This window comes from Leuresthes tenuis, unplaced genomic scaffold (genome assembly GCF_036924035.1).
Source record: "Leuresthes tenuis unplaced genomic scaffold, fLeuTen1.0.hap1 SCAF_22, whole genome shotgun sequence".
NCBI classification, from domain to species: domain Eukaryota; kingdom Metazoa; phylum Chordata; class Actinopteri; order Atheriniformes; family Atherinopsidae; genus Leuresthes; species Leuresthes tenuis.
The window spans coordinates 25920635-25942644 of NW_027325376.1; the positions used below are offsets into that span (position 1 = coordinate 25920635).

The 22010-nt window shown below is 43.1% G+C and overlaps 1 protein-coding gene across 1 annotated transcript in view; it reads left to right on the forward strand.

Moving 5' to 3' along the window:
• The window catches only part of spata6l (spermatogenesis associated 6-like), a 50660-nt gene that overhangs the window by 10649 nt on the left and 18001 nt on the right, over positions 1–22010 (forward strand). The window contains exons 5-7 of the mRNA XM_072375912.1: positions 15357–15481; positions 15796–15888; positions 16345–16602. Coding sequence (XP_072232013.1) covers positions 15357–15481; positions 15796–15888; positions 16345–16602 — 476 coding nt within the window. The remainder of the gene's footprint in view (positions 1–15356; positions 15482–15795; positions 15889–16344; positions 16603–22010) is intronic.

Here is a 22010-nt window from a genome sequence, read left to right on the forward strand (position 1 = left end):
AGTCATTAGTCAGTAGTCAGCAGCCATGGAGAAATACCTAAAAGCTCTTCCAGTTTTGACAGCCGTGTCAGAACAGACAAAGGAAATGCCACACCTGGATGTGGATAATACCAAATACCATGAGGACAACAGCCAAGGTGCAAATGATGCAGAAGGTGTAAGGGAAATAATAAATGTCATCAACAATCAGATGATCAACCCATTTATGTGTGAAGAGCAGGAGCTGATGAACATATCATGCACAATGATATTGCCTTGTCTGTGGATGCTGGGAATCCTGCTGTGGTGGTGCTGCTGGACCTCAGCGGCCTTCGATACAGTCGACCATGCAGTCCTTGTATCTCGCCTTGAGCAGTATGTAGGCATCCGTGGCACCACTCTCCAGTAGTTTAGGTCATACCTGGCAAACAGGAGTTTCTCTGTAATAATTGGCAACCTCTGCTCTGCAACTGCATCCCTGCCCTGTGGCATGCCACAAGGATTTATACTCGACCCTATTATGTTTTCACTGTATTTGCTACCTCTGGGATCAATTATAAAAAGTCACAACCTGTCTTCTCACTTTTATGCTGACGATTTGCAGATATATTTGCCTGTGAGATCGAACAATGGGATGTTTCAGGGTCACCTGAGCCTCCCCTAACCAGAAAGGTAGAGAGGGTGTCTGCTTCCCAGACATTTACTGGCAGCTTATTCCACAAGAGAGGGGCCTGATAACTGAAGGCTCTGCCTCCCATTCTAATTTTAGAAACTCTGGGAACCACAAGTACACCTGCAGTTTGGGAGCAAAGTGCTATGTTTGGGAAAATATCTTACAATGAGATCTTTAAGATACGATGGAGCTTAGTCATTAAGAGCTTTATATATGAGGAGAAGAATCTTAAATTATATTCTGAATTTAACAGGGAGCCAATGAAGAGAAGCTAAAACTGGGGAAATATAAACTATCTTTTAGTTCTCATCAGAACTCTGGCTGCAGCATTTTCAGAGAATTTGTGGGGCAGCCGAATGATAATAAAGTAATACAGTAGTCCAATTTTGGTGCAACAAATGCATGGAGCAGTTTTTCTGCATCACTCAGTGGGGTTACATGAGGGCCATCGGATCGGATTAATGGCTAAATTACAATAAGTTATTCAGTTCATATAGACACCTTAATCTGACAAAAAAACAGGATCAAATCGGGTTACTTGCAATCGGATTAAGACCCAGAGATAACAAACGTACACCAAACGTGCATGTAGATGGCAGAAGCATGTTGTGGATTGGATTGAGCATTCTGCGCACGCTCGAGATTTTTCCCGGGATCATCACCCGGAAGTTGAAGGAGACAATATTACTGTTGCTGTCGCCACGGTCGGAAAGAAATAAACAACACAGTGGAGAATACGCCATTGTGCATCACGTTTGGGCCATAACCATGCTTATTACAAACTAAATGTAGAGGGATGTAGTTTCATCTTGCTCTTCATTCGCCATCTTTCTCGAATATCTGAGTTTGTTGTTGTTCATGGTGAAGAGGTCAACCGGAAGTGTCTTTATTAGCAATAGTTGAAATGGGTACAGCACCACCTATTGTACCGGGGTATGATATGCTTTGTGCCAGAGATTTGATTCATTCACCACCATATATTCAAGGATAATTACCCTTGTTCAGATAAGGAGCATAACCCAACTATAGCTATAATCCAGTTAATCTCATCTTGTAGGCCCACTGACTGATATAAAGCAGTGGCTCGCACAAAACCTTTTGCACCTAAATGATAGCAAAATGGAATGCATTTTGTTTGGTACACCACCTATGGTAAATGTTCTCACCACAAACTCTGGCACTCTGGCCCCCATTCTTAAATCAGATGTCAAAAATCTTGGGGTAGCATTTGACAACGGGCTCAAATTTGACAAAAAGATTAGTTCTGTTGTCAGCACAAGTTTTTTCAGCTCCATCTCTTTACCAAAGTGAAGTCTTTGCTTAGTCGGCAGGATCTCGAGAAGGCAATCCATGCTTTTATTAGCTCCAGACTGGACTACTGCAATGCCCTTTACATTGGCCTCAGCCAGTCCTCAATCTCACATCTCCAATTTATGCAGAACGCCGCTGCCCGATTTTTAACAAGCACAGCCTGACGCGGACACATTACTCCTGTGCTGTCATCACTCCACTGGCTTCCACTCCGTTTTAGAATTGATTTTGATTTGTTGTTTGTGTTTTTTTAACACTATGAATAGCTTGGCCCCCTCTTACCTGTCAGAGATTTTAACTTTTTTCAATTGTGGCAGAGCTTGCGCTCCTCAGGTCAGCTTCTGTTAGAGGTCCCTAGGTCAAGATACAAACAGTGGGGTGATTGTTCTTTTGCCGTTACTGCTTCCAGACTGTGAAACAAACTGCCCTTGGACATTCGCACCACCACTGATCTCAGTCTTTTTAAATTGAAACTCAAGACCCACTTTTGTAGGCTGGTGTTCGTGCCTGACTAGGGTGATCCGACTTTTTTTAGATGTACTCTTTCTGTCAGGTCCTTTCTATGTACTTCAGGAAGGCTTTTAATTCCCTTCAGCATTGCAGCACTTTTTGAAATTGTGTTTTTATGTATTGTTTTTGTGTTTTAAGGATTTAATGTAAAGCACTTTGGGTACCTTTGGGCTATTGTCAAGGGCTATATAAATAAATTTGATTTGATTTGATCTGAACATCTCAACGGGCCACCAAGCTGCATCTTCAGACTTGGTGAGCGCTCGGGAAGAAGGAATTGAGGTACTGGCTACTGCAAGGAAAACTGACAATGAGAAAGTAGCCCAAATAAAACTTGCCACATTTTCAGCGAAGCCAAAGAAGTCACTCTCCATGGCATCCAAAGCCATGGTCTACGAGGAAGAGAGTGCAGTTGTCCAGAACCTGCATTTTGTGCAGGACTTAGACGAAGACAGGAAGGTGGACGTCTTTAGTCATGAATGGACAAGTTGCCCAGTGTCAGGGACCACGGACTCAGGACATAGACGCAGGGTCTTTTCGGATTCAAAGGGGTTCTATTTTCAACAAAGCACAGCAAGGCAGGGTGATCTCCAGGCAGAGCAAAGTAATGGGCTGTGAAAACCTAAGCGCTCTCCTCAGTATCTATGGCAGAGGACAAGCGCGGCTATAAAAGTTACAAAACATAAAAACTCTCCACACCAGGAGGAAAACAGAAAAGCTATGAACAAATTACAAAACAAAGACACGCTCTCCTAACGAGGCGGAATTAAACAAAGGACGCACTCGAAAAACAGAGGCACTATAAAACTTTAACTATAAACTTAAAGCTCTCCTTTAACGGAGGCGACTATGAAAAGTTGCAACGAAAAATCTCTCCTTGAAAACGGAGGAACAAACAAGGGTATGAAACTTACCGTATTGAAATAAATAAACTAAGGCTATGAATAAGAATAAATTACAAAACAAGATAGCACTGCAGGAGGATCGCTCACTGCAGGCTCGTGGAGCTATGACTGTGGAACTATGGGTTAACGTGAGGCTGGTAATGTAGCTCATGGGAAGAGACACAACACACTCGCATGGGACAAAGGGAGATACTATTTAACACATGAGGATCCCAGGGGAACAGCAAGTAAAAAAGTATGTAAAATTTATTTATATAGCACTTTTCGTAGAGGAAAAAACTCACAAAGTGCTTCACATAGCACCGTCAAGGTATCTAGTTAAAATCATGAAACAGGCACACACACAAATAAAAAAAAAAAATACAAAGACAAAACCAACAGACAGAAACAGTCAAAGTAACACTATGACTCCTTAAAAGCCAGCCTGAACAGGTATGTTTTAAGATGTTTTTTAAAAATGTCCACGGTAGCTAAGTCTCTCAGGTCCTGAGGAAGACTATTCCACAGCCTGGGTGCGACAGACTGGAAGGCTCTGTCTCCTCTGGTTATGCACCTGGTTCGAGGCACAACCAGAAGACCCAGGTTGGCAGACCTGAGAGACCTGCTAGGGACATGAGGGCGAAGAAGTTCAGACACGTAATCTGGTGCCTGGCCACGAAGCACTCTAATAGTTAAAATCAAGACTTTAAAATGAATCCTAAAACTAACCGGAAGCCAGTGCAGTGAGGCCAGGACAGGCGTTATATGGCAACTCCGCCTAGATTTAGTCAGCAGCCTGGCCGCAGCGTTCTGCACTAACTGCAAACGGTTAATAGCTGCCTTGCTGAGATATGTGAATATGGCGTTGCAGTAGTCCAGCCGAGATGACACAAATGCATGAATTATCAATTCTAGCTCAGCCTGCGACACCGTGGTTCTCAGTTTGGCAGTGTTTCTGAGTTGGAAGAAACAAATGCGAGACAAAGAATGAATGTGTTTGTCAAAGGTCATATGCTAGTCAAAGATAATGCCCAAATTTCTCAGGGAGGAACATACATTGGTGCATATAGACCCAACGTAGTCTTTCACAGCAGAAATACAACTGTCTGGCCCAATAATGAGAACCTCAGTTTTTCTGGTATTTAACTGAAGGAAATTGTTGGACAGCCAGACCTTAATAGCTGACAAACAATCATGAAGCACATTCAGACCATTTGTTGGGGTTATAAGAAAACTGTAGCTGAATGTCATCAGCGTACATGTGATAAGAAATGCCCTGGAACTGACTTATGATTTCACCAAGAGGCAACATGTACAAAACAAATAAAATAGGACCTAAAACCGAGCCCTGGGGCACTCCACATGATAGGACGAAGAGATAAACAGGCCAACAGCTACTGAAAAGGTTCTGCCAGAGAGGTACGAGGCAAACCAGTCAAGGGCCCTGCCTGAGATACCATCATGGTCCCTAAGCCTGTCAGTAAGGATGCCATGATCCACAGTGTCAAATGCTGCACTGAAGTCGAGCAGCATAAGAACAGTACATTTACTGGTGTCAGACCCCATCATGATGTCGTTAGATACTCTATTCAATTCAATTCAATTCAATTTTATTTATATAGCGCCAGATTACAACAATTGTCATCTCAAGGCACTTAAGTAATATAGTCCAATTCAAGCCAATTGGAAGTCAATTCATTGTAATCATAATCCAATTAATTCATATAGAGCCAATTCAAAAAATTAATATCCTAGCTAAGGAAACCAACAGATTGCACCGAAACTTGTCTTCAGTCCAATCTCCCGTCCTGAGCATGCCTGTGGCGACTGTGGAAAGGAACGACTCCCTTTTAACAGGAAGAAACCTCTGGCAGAACCAGACTCAGGAAGGGTGGCCATCCGCCTCGACCAGCTGGGGTTTGAGAAGACAGAAAAGAGGGAAAAGAGGGGGGAAAAACACCATAACGCCATTCAAAGGATATCTGTTGGAACAGGGAAACATACGTTAATAACCACAATAATGTCACATGTACATAAAATCAATTGTGAAATTAAACAGGGGGAAAAAGAGAGCAAAGTGAGGAAAGGTGTGACAGATTAGGTCCCCCAGCTGTCTAAGCCTATAGCAGCTTAACTATGGGATGTTTCAGGATTACCTGAGCCATCCCTAACTATAAGCTTTACCAAAAAGGAAAGTTTTAAGCCTAATCTTAAAAGTGGAAAGGGTGTCTGCTTCCCGGACATTTACTGGCAGCTTATTCCACAAGAGAGGGGCCTGATAACTGAAGGCTCTACCTCCCATTCTACTTTGAGAAACTCTGGAAACAACAAGTAAACCTGCAGTTTGGGAGCGAAGTGCTCTGTTAGGAAAATACCTTACAATTAAATCTTTAAGATATGATGGAGCTCGGTCATTAAGAACTTTATATGTGAGAAGAAGAATCTTAAATTCTATTCTAAATTTAACAGGGAGCCAATGAATCCATCCATCCATCATCTGCCGCTTATCCGGGGGTCGGGTCGCGGGGGCAGCAGCTTGAGTAGAGAAACCCAGACGTCTCTGTCCCCGGCCACTTCCTCCAGCTCTTCCGGGGGGACCCCGAGGCGTTCCCAGGCCAGCCGAGAGACATAGTCTCTCCAGCGTGTCCTGGGTCTTCCCCGGGGTCTCCTCCCAGTGGGACGTGCCCGGAACACCTCCCCAGGGAGGCGCCCAGGGGGCATCCTAACCACATGCCCGAGCCACCTCATCTGACTCCTCTCAATGCGGAGGAGCAGCGGTTCTACTCCGAGCCCCTCCCGGATGACTGAGCTTCTCACCCTATCTCTAAGGGAGAGCCCAGACACCCTGCGGAGGAAACCCATTTCGGCCGCTTGTATTCGCGATCTTGTTCTTTCGGTCACTACCCACAACTCGTGACCATAGGTGAGAATGGGAACGTAGATTGACCAGTAAGTAGAGAGCTTCGCCTTCTGGCTCAGCTCCCTCTTCACAACGACGGGTCGGTGCAGAGCCCGCAACACTGCAGACGCCGCACCGATCCGCCCGTCAATCTCCCGCTCCATTCGTCCCCCACTCGTGAACAAGACCCCGAGATACTTGAACTCCTCCACTTGGGGAAGGATCTCATTCCCGACCCGGAGAGAGCATTCCACCCTTTTCCGGCTGAGAACCATAGTCTCGGATTTGGAGGTGCTGATTCTCATCCCAGCCGCTTCACACTCGGCTGCGAATCGGAGCCAATGAAGAGAAGCTAAAACTGGAGAAACATGATCTCTCCTGTTAGTTCTCATCAGAACTCTGGCTGCAGCATTTTGGATCAGCTGGAGGCTTTTCAGAGAATATGTGGGACAGCCCAATAATAAGGAATTACAGTAGTCCAATCTTGAAGTAACAAATGCATGAACTAGTTTCTCTGCATCACCCTGAGACAGGATGTTCCTGATTTTAGCAATATTACGAAGGTGAAAGAAGGCAGTCCTAGAAACCAGTTTTATATGTGCGTCAAATGATAAATTCTGGTCAAAAATAACTCCAAGGTTCCTCACTGTAGAACTAGAAGCCAAGGAAATACCATCTAGAGTAACTATATAACTAGACAATTTCTCCCTGAAGCGCTCAGGTCCAAAGAGAACAACTTCAGTTTTGTCTGAATTTAAAAGCAGACAGTTCTGAGTCATCCAGGTCTTTATGTCTTTAAGACAGGCTTGTAGTCTGACCAACCTGTTGGTTTCATCTGGTTTCATAGATAAGTACAGCTGAGTATCATCAGCATAACAATGGAAATTTATGCCATGCTGTCTGATAATGTTACCTAATGGAAGCATGTATAAAGTAAAAAGAATCGGTCCAAGCACAGAACCCTGAGGAACTCCATGACTTACTCCAACGTGTGAGGAAGATTCTTCATTTACAAGAACAAACTGGAATCTATCAGATAAATATGACTTAAACCAGCCTAATGCAGTTCCTTTAATCCCAATAACATGTTCAAGTCTCTGTAACAGAATGCTGTGATCGATCGTATCAAATGCAGCACTGAGATCCAACAGGACAAGCACAGAAACAAGTCCGCTATCAGAAGCTAACAGGAGATCATTGGTAACTTTCACCAGTGCTGTTTCTGTGCTATGATGCACTCTGAATCCTGACTGAAACTCTTCAAACAGATTATTTCTATGTAAATGATCACAAAGTTGAACTGCAACTATTTTTTCAAGAAATTTAGACAAAAAAGGGAGATTGGATATAGGTCGATAATTAGCCAACACTTCTGAATCAAGAGTAGGTTTTTTAAGTAAAGGTTTAATTACAGCAACCTTAAAAGTCTGAGGTACATATCCTATCAACAAAGACCGATTGATCAAATTCAATATGGAAGTGTCAATTAAGGGGAAAACCTCCTTGAACAGTCTGGTTGGGATTGGGTCTAACATACAAGTTGATGGTTTAGAAGAGACTATTGCTGTTGTTAGCTCAGAAAGATCAACTGGACAGAAGCTGTCTAAATACAATTCAGGTTCGAAATATACTTCTAAAGCTGCTCTACTGGATGATACATCAGTGATAATAATGGGAAGGATTCCATTAATCTTCTCTCTGATAGAAACAATTTTATTGATGAATAATCTCATGAAATCATCACTGCTGAGAGTTAAAGGAACACATGGCTCAACAGAGCTCGGACTCTTTGTCAGCCTGGCAACAGTGCTGAAAAGAAACCTGGGATTATTCTTATTCTCTTCTATCAATGATGAATGATAAGCAGTTCTAGCTTTACGAAGTGCTTTCTTATACGTTATTAAACTATCTTTCCAGACTAATTGAGACTCTTCTAAATTAGAGGAACGCCACTGTCTCTCCAGCTTTCTTGTCGTCTGCTTTAACGCACGCAGCTGTGAATTATACCAAGGAGCCAACCTCTTCTGACTGATTACCTTCCTTTTCAGAGGGGCAACATTGTCCAGTGTTGTACGCATTGAAGCTATAGTGCTGTCAACAAGAGAGTAAAGTTCTACTGGAGTAAAATGTAGGTAGCCGTCCTCTGTCATATCTGCACATGGCAGTGAAGAAAAGGATGATGAAATCAACTCTTTAAATCTGGTTACAGCATTCTCTGACAGACACCTTCTATATGTAGAATTCTTCTCAGAAAACGTGTAGTCAAGTAATGTAAATTCAAAAGTTATTAAAAAATGGTCAGACAAGACAGGGTAATGAGGGAACACTGTTAACTGTTCACTCTCAATTCCATAAGTCAGCACAAGGTCAAGGGTTTGATTAAGGCAGCGAGTAGGTCTGTGAACACTTTGAGAAAATCCAATAGAGTCTAATATAGAATTAAAGTTAATATTTAGGCTGTCATTTTCAACATCTACATGAATATTAAAGTCACCCACTACAATGACTTTATCTGTACTCAGCACTAACTGGGATAAAAACTCTGAGAATTCAGATAGAAACTCAGAATAAGGGCCAGGTGGACAATACACAACAACAAACACAAGAGGTTTTTGTGATTTCCACCTTGGGTGGGAGAAACTGAGAATCAGAGATTCAAAAGAGCTAAAACTAATCTTGGGTCTAGGACTGATTAGTAACCCTGATCCGAAGATAGCTGCCACTCCTCCTCCTCTACCTGTGGTTGGAGGAACGTGAACATTTAAATAGTCAGAGGGAGTTGATTCATTAATGCTAACACGATCCTCCTGCTGCAGCCAGGTTTCTGTAAGACAAAATATATCAATATGATGATCACAAATCAAATCATTCACTAACAGAGACTTCGAAGGGAGAGATCTAATATTCAGCAAACCACATTTAATAGTTTGATGTTTTTGTTCAGTTTTTTTTGCACAAGAGGATTTGCTCCTTTTGTGTTTTTTGATTGAGGGGGGGGCAGCATCAGGTGGGAAGCCGCAGAGAAGTGTGTAAGACTACAACTCTGCATCCTGGTCTCAACCCTGGGTTGTCATGTTTTTGGATGACTAATAAATTCGTCCATATTTCTAGAAATGAGAGCCGCTCCTTCCAAAGTGGGATGGATGCCGTCTCTCCTCATCAGACCAGGTTTTCTCCAGAAAGATTGCCAGTTATCTATGTAGCCCACGTTGTTTGCTGGACACCATCTGGACAACCAGCGATTGAATGAGGACATGCGGCTAAACATGTCATCACTGGTCAGATTTGGCAGGGGTCCAGAGAAAACTACGGAGTCCGACATTGTTTTGGCAAAATTACACACCGATGCAACATTAATTTTAGTGACCTCCGATTGGCGTAACCGGGTGTCATTACCGCCGACGTGAATAACTATTTTACCGTATTTACGTTTATCCTTAGCCAGCAGTTTTAAATAGGATTCTATGTCGCCCGCTCTGGCCCCTGGAATGCATTTGACTATGGTCGCTAGTGTCGCTAATGCCACGTTTCTGACTATAGAGCTGCCAATTACCAGGGTTTTGTCCTCAGCGGGTGTGTCGCTGAGTGAGGGAAATCTATTTGAAACGTGGACAGGTTGATGGTGAACCACGGGCTTGACTTTAGGACTATGACTCCTCTTCCTGACAGTCACCCAGCCACTCTTAAGTCCCGGCTGCTCGGGATCTGCTCGGGGACGACTAACAGAGCTAGCTACGCTAGGTGGCTCCGCACTGATTAAAGGGGCCTGGCTCGCTATCAGGTGGTTTTCAACAGTGCAGAGCCGAGCTTCCAATTCAGATAACCTTGCCTCCAAAACTACAAAAAGACTACATTTGTTACATGTACCATTACCACTAAAGGAGGCAGAGGAGTAACTAAACATCTGACACACGGAGCAGGTGAAAGCAGGAGATAGAGGAAGAGAACTGGTAGCCATGCTAAGCTAGAGAACCAGACACACCGCTAAAAAGTGAAAAATAAAAACTAAAGATCTGTAAGAGTGAGCGTTAGAATATAACAAGTATGGGATAGAGTTAACTATGCAAGATGTGTAAATTATAGGGAGAAATAAGGTGATTATTAGTAGTTCAAGAGGAGCGAGAACTGTCACAGTGCACACACAAAGCAACAGGAAGTGATGCAATACGTCTTACCGCAAAGCAAAGTCGTCAGCCAATCATGTCTAAGAAGAGCTGTTTCAGTTGAATGCCTCTGACGATAATCGGACTGGAATTTGTCAAAGATCCTGTTCTCATTCAGAGCAGAGATGAGCTGATTAGCCACAGCTTTCTCCAGGATCTTTGACACAAAAGTCAACTTAGAAATGGGCCTAAAGTTTTGTGGATCCAGGTTGGGCTTTTTAAGAATTGGTTGAACAATGGCCTGTTTACAATAAGAGGGGAAACAACCAGAGACCAGTGAGCAGTTAACAATATTGAGCAGAGCAGGACCAATGGATTCTAAGACTTTTTTCAGTAATGATGTGGATAATACATCTAATGGGCGGGAGGAGGTCTACATACCATTCACTAGCTCAGTTAACTGTAACGGGGAGATGGGCACAAAATGATCAAGTATTGGCTGCCACTTATATGGGGTGGGGAGAAGGGCAGTAGAAGGGCTGACGCTTGACCTGATGCTGGCGACTTTGTCAACAAAAAATGACAAAAAGTTATTACAGTCGTCATCAGAGAACACAGGAGCAACTGGGAGGAGACAAGGTTGTGGATAGTGTCAAAGACAACTTTAGGATTCCTCTTATTGGAGGAAGGTCTCTAAAATAAGAAGCCCTGGCAGCCTTAACCCTTGAGTTAAATTCAGTTAAAAGTTCTTTAAAATAAATTCGGTGGACTAGGAGATCCTTGGATTTCCACAGGCGCTCTGCACGCCGACAACTACGTTTCAAACAACGGATGTCCTCGTTCATCCAAGGATTCGGGTTTACGGTGGCGACAGAGCGAGATTTTACAGGAGCAATATAATCTAAAATAGATGAACAGTGCAGGTTGAAAATGTCAACTAATGAATTGACATCAGAATCATCAAGAGATGGTCGCACTGCCCGGTTGATAAAACGAGAAGAAAATTTGTCAGCGGAGAGGTCATTTAACATTCGTGAACGCTTGACACGCTTGTTGGCTGGGCAGTCAGAATTAAAAGACATAAAAAAGAATACAATCATGATCAGTGACAGGCAGCTCCTCAGAAATCCCACTGTCAATCATGAGACCGAGTGTAAAAACCAAGTCAAGAGTATTTCCCCTTACATGTGTGGGTCCACTAACATGCTGACAAAAGTTAAAAGATTCAGTTACCTCCAGAAAATTAGCAGCAATGCGGCTAGTAGAGTCATTTATAGCCATGTTAAAATCACCAAGGAGGAGGATTTTCTCAAATTTAATGATGGAGGCTAAAAAGTCACTGAATTCTGACAAAAACTGGCCATTGGCACCAGGAGGGCGGTAGATTAAAACACAATAAAATTGATTTGATCATCCAATTTTCATCACCAACAGTCCAAAAGAAATAAAAGATCCGCAACACACCCTTCGGCAGGAGAAACTGTCCTTGTGAAACACAGCGAGTCCCCCTCCACGGCCAGTAGTCCTGGGAGCACAGGTGAAAGAGCAACCAGGTGGACACAATTCATTCATAAAAACTTACTCCTCACTCTTTTGCCACGTCTCTGTGATAAACATGAAATTCAGATTTCTGGTTGTAATTAGATCATTTAAAATGAACGATTTGTTGGCGACAGAGCGGGTGTTCAATATTGCCATTTTAACGGGCCTAGGACCAACTGAGGCTTTCATTTCAAATAATTTCAGGCGATCGTAGATGATAATTGACTGTACACTATCCAAACAAAGTAATAACAAAAACAGAGACAAACACCACAGGACAGACGACGCGTGAAGATGACAAGCAGCCGGAAACACAGGCGGCATCAGCATCTGATCACACTGATGACTGAGTGTATGAGTACTTTTGAGAACAGGTGGAAACACTTAGGGAATCAGGGAAGACAACCAGACACTGGACACGGGAGGAAGAGCAAGTTATCTGAAACGAGAGGAGAAGTCAATATTTCAAAATAAAACAGGAAGTGACAAGACACTACATGAAACAAAAACTAAATTCTGACACCCAGCCTCCCTGTTTGAGCCAGATCCATCCCTTAACCAAGGTTATGCCATACATAAAAGAAACAAGACAGACTACCTGGCTGCAATAAAGACAGCCCTTGGCCGCTCATGGGGGGAATCTGACAAACTACCTCCATCTGACATGCCTGTTGTAATGGTAGTAGATGCCATGGCATTCATTCAACGTTACAAACATCTTGGGAGCAGCACCTTCCACAATCTGCAAGGAACCTGAAGCAGCTCTTTAGAATCATCCCAGACAAGTGTGATTGCATCCACTTTGTTGGTGATCAATATGCTGAAAGTCTGAAAGGTGAGGATTGAGAGAAGAGGATGAATACCTGCCCTAGCAAAATGAAGGAGTACAAGCATACTCTCCCTATACCTGAATGGATAGGCTGCAATCCATTGAATAAAGCTAATTTGTTGAACTACATGGGAGAAACATTGGCAGCTCAGCACAAGTCACTTCCTGCAGGATGCATACTTATCTTTGGTGGAATCTTTCGTAATCCTGGTCGCACTGTCCTTTTGTTAGCAGATATTCAGGTTGAGCTTCCAGAACTTTCCTGTGAGAAACATGAGGAGGCAGATACCAGGATGTTTGCTCACATTTCATATTCAGTATAAATCCTGCAACACAAATGGGCTGTAGTGGTTGCGACTGACACAGATGTGATCATGATGTGCAGGTACTACATCACACACATGAATGGCCTGCAGGAGCTATGGGTGAAAACGATGGATATCTTCCTACCTGTTCATGCCATCATGGAAACTCTTGCAAGGAAGTATGATATTGCAGCTGCAGACCTTACATCCCTACTTCTCAGCACCAACATACTTACTGGTTGTGATACAGAGATCTATCTCTACAGAAGAGGAAAAAGGTGGGCCTATACAACTGCCATTAAACACCTGACAAACCTGCTACTGTGCAGATACGGTGACCCTGAGGAAAGCCTTGGTTCAGGAAGGAGTTATAACACAATTCAAACAGCAACTACTGACTTGCCACAGCATAAACTAATCCAAGCAGTGGATACTAGATGGAACTCAGTGTTGTACATGCTTGACAAACTGTATGAGCAACAACAAGCCGTCACAACAGCACTTTGTCTACTTGGGAGGAACAACATATGCGTAAATGATGGAGAATGGTGCCACATCAGCCAGGCCATTGTAGTCCTCAGGCCTTTTGAAGAGGCCACAAAGGAGGTTTCAGCAGAGCAGTATGTAACTATTTCCATAGTTATATCTCTGGTCTCTCTTCTCCAACAAGCAACCTCATCTGCTGGTCAGAGGAGTAACACTCTGGCTTCACAGCTTGCAGCACAATGCAAGCGATGCTTTCAAAACATTGAGCACAACCACACTCTTGCAGCCAGCACCTTTTTGGACATGAGGTTAAAAAATATTGCTTTCTGTGATCCTGGAAATGTGGAAACAATCAAATCACAGATGATCACTGAGATGCAAGCCCTGGCCTATGCTGAAAGACCGTCAACCAGCCATGATGCCTCTGCGACTGCAGCAACCGACTTTATGAGAACAGCCTTGTCAGTGACACAAGGGTCACCTGCTGCAAACATTGACAGGAGTGACACAGTGTTCAACGTCCAAGGGATTGTGGCAGGAGTTTGACAATCATGTTGTGGCTTTTCAGGGCAATCGCACAGCAAACACAGATGCACATATTGAAATGCGAAGATACATGGAAGAAAAGGTGATCCCAAGGAGTGAGGGTCCTTTGATTTGGTGGAAAAAAAAATGAAAGCACATTTCCACTGCTGAGCAAAGTGGCAAAAATATACTTTGGAACTGTTGCAACCTCTTTTCCAGCAGAGAGACTGTTTTCCTTGGCAGGAGAAACAATCAGCCAGTAAATGGCTCAAAGCAGAAAATGTGAATATGATACTTTTCCTGAACAGCAATCTGAAACTAATAGAAAACTAATAGAACTAATTAAATGAACTAATGAAACTAATAGAACTAATCAGTTGTTATTTACTAATTTTAACAAGGCTAAATGTGTAACCATCTATCTCATTCCCTCTCTAAGGTCTCTTCAACAGTACATAACAATGTCAAATGTAATGGCCAAAAGATCAGTTTATTTCTTAACTTCATTTATTATGGTGAAAGGGGTTTTGATCTAGTTGTTGGTGTGTGAAATGATAATGAAAGCACAACAGTGTGGTGCCAGACCGGAAACCAAAGTTGTGAAGTACAGTATCTCAACTAGGGCTGTAAAGTCCTTGTCGACTGGTCGACTTATTGGTCGATATGTTCTGGGTCGAACAAAATTCAGATTTGTTGATTTTGTTAATTTCATACAGTCGATGGTTAATTTCATCAGGAGGAAAGTACCAAGTGCTAATGGGGGTGTTTTCAGAGCACCCCTGTTCCATAGGTAACAGCCGGTCTTCAGAGTTAGTCGACCAAGAATTTATTTGGTTGCTTACAGCCCTAATCTTAACCCCCAGATGCTACAGGGCAATAGCATCAAAGCCAGGAAGGTGCCTAAGGTCGGAGTACTTCAAAACGAGTCAGAAGCACATTGTAAGGTTCACGCGGTTAGTGCTGCTTCAATAGATGCAAATTTGCTGACTGCCTTATTAACATGTTACAATGTTACACAAATGTTACAATGACATATTTCACTTGTTCAGGCAATAACATCTCTTACTGAGGGTCAGAAATCAAAACTACTTGGTTTGGGTTAAAAAAAGCATGGCTCCGGCTAAGATACTGTATTTCCTTTGTACTAGGTTACTGTCACTTTAGTGATTGCCAGTTTCACATTTTACATGCAGCTGCTCTCACAAACACAAGACACTGCTTTTTCTTTGACCGTAATTATAGTACTAATTTGATATATCATTATATTGATAATATTACTATTATTACTATCAAATTATTTTCTTTTGCAGTGGGGGACACTCTGGCCTGCTTTGAAGAAGACGCTCGAAGGTTTTTGTTCCCAGAGCCCAAACTTGTTCCCCCCTTCTCTGGAGTGGACCGAGAGGTTCTGATGATCAGAGCGCGTCACTTTCCTGTAGGTTCAACCCCCTTGATACAGGCATACAGTAAAGTTTATTTATTCTTTACAAATGTTAAAAAACACATACATACATATATAGTATTTACCCTAAATTCATGGCAATAATCAAAATAATTTCATCTTTATTAGTCAGCACGAGAATTGTTGTCTTCCTGCTTGATCATTGTTTTTATGACTTTCCTTTGCTTTCTGTTTACCTTTTCCATTTATTTGTTTCTTTTTTCAGTACTTTGACAAATAGGAATTTTAGTTAGTTTTATTAACATTTAGGAACATTAGTTTTATGAAAACTACTGTGTCCTCTGCAGGGTATCGCTCCAAGGTTGGAGTTCTCCACCAAAACATCCATAACTGAGTGCTCACCTGATGCAGAGGTCAACATTTACTCTAATACACCCATGGTAAAAAATATTTTATGTAGCTCAAAATCTATGTAAATATGTAATAAACTGTGCTCTTTAGATTTATTCAGGGTTATCATGGATGTTTAATCACAATGCACATCAGAGAAGTGAGAGTCTCTTTGGATCTAAAATGGATGTATCATATCTGTATTTTCATCAGTAACTAGTGTGTTACAGTCTCTGCTGCTGCTTGAGTTTCTATTGTTCCAATTTCACCTGTGACTTTGATAGCACACAGTATCTTTACCTCACCTGTTAGACCCCATTCAAACTCAAGTTGTTGTTATAAGATCTGGTTTTTTTTTTGCAGAAGCAGTCAGAGCACTACCGTGAAGGGTATTGATAATACTACAGTCTGTCAGCTGTAGTAGAATCTAACAATTAAAGAGCCCTGCTGCTTATGTTATATTTGCTCTGCAGGTAGTTTTGAGGCATCCGTCCCTTTGTTCACAGAGGCCAATGATAAAGAGAAACAGTAGGCACTCCAGCAGATTGAGGGCCACTTCTCCTAAAATGAGACATCCTCAATCCCATGGAGGAGGGCGAGGTGACAGGGTTCACAGCGAAAGACAGAACACTGTCTGGCCGCTGTCATACAGTCCCAGATCCCAATCCCTGTCTCCACTGACAGATGAGAACACCAAGCATCTGGCACAGCTAAGACCCAGATCTCCCTGGCCAATTGAATGGGACACTCGGACCTCTCAGCCAGTCAGAAGACACAATACAGCTTCATCTGATTTTTATTTTCTTTTTATGATGAATTGACCATCACTTCCAGTCAGCAGGTGGTAGAGTAGAGCTGTGTGAGCCATCTTTATGCAGCATTTATCTCCATAGGACAGGGGTTTTACAAAGTGTAGGCCCTACCCTGCAGATTTTAAAACAAAAATTATATGACTTTTCTCACTTCATAGCTGCCCTCCTGTATTATAGAACAGAACTAGTTTACAATACTTTTAATCTAATAGTAAATTCCTATTATAACAACTTTACTAAAGATGGTAAATGGTCCATACTTATTTAGTGCATTTTATCCTTATCTAAGCACAACAAAATGCTTTACAGCATGTGTCTTATTCCCTCAAACACGACCGTGCATACAACGCTTACTGTAATAGAAAACCCCAGCTGTGGTAAATGCAGATGAAAACAAACTGTAACATCATGTCTCAAAAAGTTGGGATAGGGCTATGTTTACTACTGTGTTTTAGCAAAAATACCTAAACATCTGGAACTAAGGAGATCAACTCCTAATCTGTCATTTCCTAATCTCCTAATCTTATCTGGACTGCAGGCAGGCCCGTCACCAGGACCAGGACTCCTCTGCTGCAAAAGGCAGAGCTGGGTATCAAACTAATTATTTTCCAATTTGAAGACAACCACTTAAACACTAGAGCCATGGTAGCCCATTTTTTTTTAATTTTATTTAATTTTATTTTATTTTAATTTATTTTTTTCTCCCCCTTGTCCTGTTCAGCATTATGGCAGCAGAATTGTAGTCTGAATACCTTTGATGCCAAACAGATTTGCTTTGCCAAGGGAAGTTTTATAAATGTAAAGCTCCCCTTGATGCCCATTTATTTATTTCTGTTGACAATATATGACATGTAATAGAACTGAACCGGACCGGGGGACAAGGAAAGAAGAAGAGGAAAGAAGGGGAAACAGAACAAAAATAGAAACAAAAACCAGACAACCAGCTGCTACACCTGTAAAAAACAAAACAGACAACAATCCATGGCCTCTGAGGGGAATCCAGCCTTAGCGCCACCAGGAGCACCTGAAAGCAGACAAGCAGAGAAAAAACAAACACACAAACAAACAAAAACAAGCACAAGAAGGGGCAATCGCATACAACACAGCTGTGGATATAAATGACCTGAGACGACATGATAATACATCTGCTTAGCGAACATGCTACTGGGCTAATAAATGTGTGTGTGTGTGTGTGAGAACATGCAACACCCCTGGCACAGGACCTACATGGTAACCGTGCTTAGTTATGAGTGTATAAGTGTACAGAGCCACAATCCACAGCCCCCCCCCAGCAATCAGAAGCAGGCAGAGAGGGCCACAAGACCCAGGCCACCAGCAGCCCCCACGGAGCACAGAACCCAGGAAGCCCACCGCAGGGACAACCACGCATCCACCCAGAAGACTGCAGAGGAAGCCCCCGGACAGAGCCCCCATAAGCATAGGGCAGAGGCCCTCCGGGAGCCAGGGGCAACAGCCCACCGACCCCGCCAGGCCCCAGCCGCCCAGACATGGGCCGTGCACTGGACCCGGGCCCCGGGAGCCCGAGCGCCCCCAAACCCCCCGGCAGAGGCCCCACCCAATACCCAGGAGGGCCAAGCGCCCCAGACAGCCACACAGTGGGTCAGCGCCTGCCCCAGCGCCCCTGGCCAAGTGCCCTGGGAGTCAAGACGTGCCCACAGGTGGGTGAAGTCGCAAGCAGCGGGGAGAGGCAACGCCGCCCCCCCCATCGGGAGAAGCACAGGTAGGCCAGGCGACAGCAAGTCCCAGATCCAGGCCCAATCATTACCACACACACTTTCACGTCCCACACATCCACACGTCCTCCCTCCCTCGACTCCGCTGGGGTGTAGTGCAGCGGGCACACCAGGGGGCCAGCAGCCCCCCAGCCACCACAGACCCCGAACCAGCAGAACAATTAATTAATCCTCTTGGCCCCTCCCGCCCCGAGCAGCAACCAGGAAGCAGGGGTGTGGGAAGAAGACCCCTCCCCTCTCCCTTCTGGCTCTTCAATATTTACTAATTGTGAGCGATTAAAATTGAGGGGCAGCCAAACTTGTAGAACTGAGAGCGCGGCCCCCTGGGCAGCCTACATACCCAAAGAGCCCCGCCCACCAGATGCCACTCAGTGTAACCACCCCCCAAGACCTAATGTGTGTGTGTGAGTGTGTTTGATAAGTAGTAATGTCTAAGGTGTAATTAAAACAGGGGCGGGGAACTGCAGAGTGCAACCAAAGGGGACCACCTACGTGGCCCCATCCACTACACCCCACCGAACACACATGCCCCCAAAACCCTTCATGTGTGACAACAACAGGGCCCAGGCCCAGCACCACCACCCACGCCAGAGCGGCCCGGCCACCCAGCATAGAGCCAGCAGCCACCACCCCAAGGCCCCTAAGGGACCCCGCCCCACACCGCAAGACAGTCCCACCCGCAAGCCCCCAAAACTGCCCTCCAAGCCCGACACACAGTCCCCCCCAGCAATGACCAACCCGGTCCCCACGACCCGAGAGACCACCAGACGCCCGAAGCCACACAGCCCCCCCCAGCACACACCCAACCGCCCAGAGCGACGGGACAGCAACCCACCACCACCACTATGTGATAAAGCTAATCAGAGGGGACCAGAGAGAATTAAATTCAGCCAATTGATGTTTTGAGGAGGCAGACATTGTTTCCATGCTAATATAGTCTAAAAGAAAATTTCTAAACTGGTTAATACACAGATTGTTCTTCGCTTTCCAGTTCATGAGAATAGTTTTCTTTACGATACATAACACTGTGAGAACCATGTGTGCTGAGTTAATTTCCATGTTGATGTTGTCTAAGTCACCCAGTATGCACAGTGTGGGGCATGCAGGGATGCTACACTTTAGCCATGTTGATAGGTCCTCACAGACTTCAAGCCAGAACTTCTGGACAGGCGCACAGAACCACAAAGCGTGTGCATAATCATCAGGTGTGTTGTCTGTGCAATGTGAGCAGATGTTTGAGTGTGTTAGACCCATCCTGAACATCCTTTGTCCTGTATAGTATGTTCTATGAAGAATTTTGTATTGTATGAGCTATAAATTAGAATTCTGAGTCATTCTGAAGGTGTTCAAACATATTTGTGGCCAGAAGCTATGACTAGAACTGATGGATAAATCTGCCTCCCATTTTGAGGATGGAAGAGACATTGTGTCATCTATCTTAGACAATAATTTATATATTTTTGATAGTAGTTTTGGGGTGCAGATGCTTAGAAATTCTGCTACCCTAGTCGGGAGTTGTAAGTCTGGTTGTTGGAGGATATATTTCTTTGTTATTATAGACTTAAGTTGTTGATATTCTAGGAATTTATTGCTGCCTATCTCGTGTTGTGATATGAGCTCATCAAATGAAATAAAATGTCCATTTTGGATTATATGTTCCAGATGTTTGATTCTTTTGATCTCCCACAGAGTAAAGTTTAGCATTTTTTTGTTTTGCAGTATGTCAGGATTGTTCCAGATGGGTGTAAGCTTACATGGGACAATTGAAGACTTTGTTATTTTAAGAAATTCCCACCAGGCTGTCAGAGAGGTGATGTTAATGCTTTTGAAACATTTGTGATTTTTTACGTTTTGACTAATAAGTGGCAGGTCAGAGATTTCCAGATTATCACACAATGCTTGTTCTATATTTATCCATGGTTCATCTATTGGGCTAGGTTTAAACCATTTTGATATATACTGTAACCTATTGGCTAAGGAATAGTGCTGAAAATTAGGTAAATCTAATCCACCACAGTCCTTGGTCTTCTGTAGGGTTTTTAAACTAATACGTGGTGGTTTGTTTTTCCACAGAAATTTGGAGATGCATGAATCTAGTGACTTAAACCAAGTAGCAGATGGTTTTATGGGGATCATTGAGAACAAATAATTAACTTTTGGTAGTATCATCATTTTAATGGTTGTAACTCTCCCCATAAGTGATATAGGTAAGGACTTCCAACGAGAGAGATCGTCCTCTACTGTCTTTAATAATTGCACATAATTTAGCTTTGTTAGCTCTGAGAGCCTGGAGGAAATGTTTATGCCTAAATATCTAATATTTCCTGACTGTAAAGTGATCGCAGGTATATTCAGGACTCTGCAGTTAATGGGCAGAACTGTGGTCTTAGACCAATTGATAGAGTAGTCAGAAAGTGCTGAGAATTTATTTATGAGTGTGATCGTGTGAGTGAGAGACGTTTGAGAGTTCTGAAGGAAAAGTAAAACATCATCAGCATAAAGACTTATTTTATGCTCAATATTTGGGGGTTGGATGCCTTTAATATTTCTTTCTTGTCTGATAGCAGCTGCTAAAGGTTCGATGAAAATAGCAAAAAGTGAGGGAGAAAGTGGGCAACCCTGTCTTGTACCTCTCTGCAGACTGAAGCTTGGAGAGGTTTGATCATTTGTCCTGACACACGCATTTGGGGAGCTATATAATATCCTTATCCAGTTGATGAAGTGTGACCCAAACCCAAATTTGTTTAATGCTGCGAATAAAAATTTCCAGTTCACTCGATCGAATGCTTTTTCTGCATCTAGAGAGACTATTGTGGTTTCCAGGTTGTTGATGTTAGAATAGTCTATGAGATTAATTAGCCTGCGAGTGTTAGTGGATGAGTGTCTACCCTTTATAAAACCTGTCTGGTCAGGATGTATTATAAGTGGAGTTATTTTTTCTATTCTTTTGGCGAGGGCTTTATAAATTATTTTGAGGTCTGCATTTATTAGAGATATTGGGCGGTAGCTGGATGGAAGTATGGGGTCTTTTCCTGGTTTCTGTAGCAAGATAATGTTAGCAGAGGTCATGTGTGGGGATAATCTGCCATTCTGCTTAACTTGTAATACCATTTTGTGAAATGCAGGTGCCAAAACAGTCCAAAATTCTTTGTAGAACTCTGCTGGAAAACCATCTGGTCCCGGGGCTTTGTTACTAGGCATAGGCTAGGCTTCATGGAGTTCTCCTATTGAAAGAGGTGAATCCAGAGCCATTGCCTGTTCGGTTTGTAATTTTGGAAGGTTGATATTACTAAGAAACTGATCTATGTTACTGTCTGATGGATCATTTTGTGATGAATATAAGGTTTTATAGAAGTCCCTAAAAGCATTGTTGATTACATCAGGGACATGGGTGACATTTCCTTTTGAGTCTTTAACAGAAGTGATTGTTGTTTTCTCTTTGTTTCCAGATTTATTGCCGTGCTCAAAGTTCTCCAAGCGAAGTCTTTGTATCAGAAACTGTGTTTGTTTATCAATAATTTTGTTTAATTCAAGTTTAGCTTTTCTTAGTTCATTCAGTGTGTGTTCCTCTTTGGAGGTACTGTAGACAATTTCTAATGATTTAAT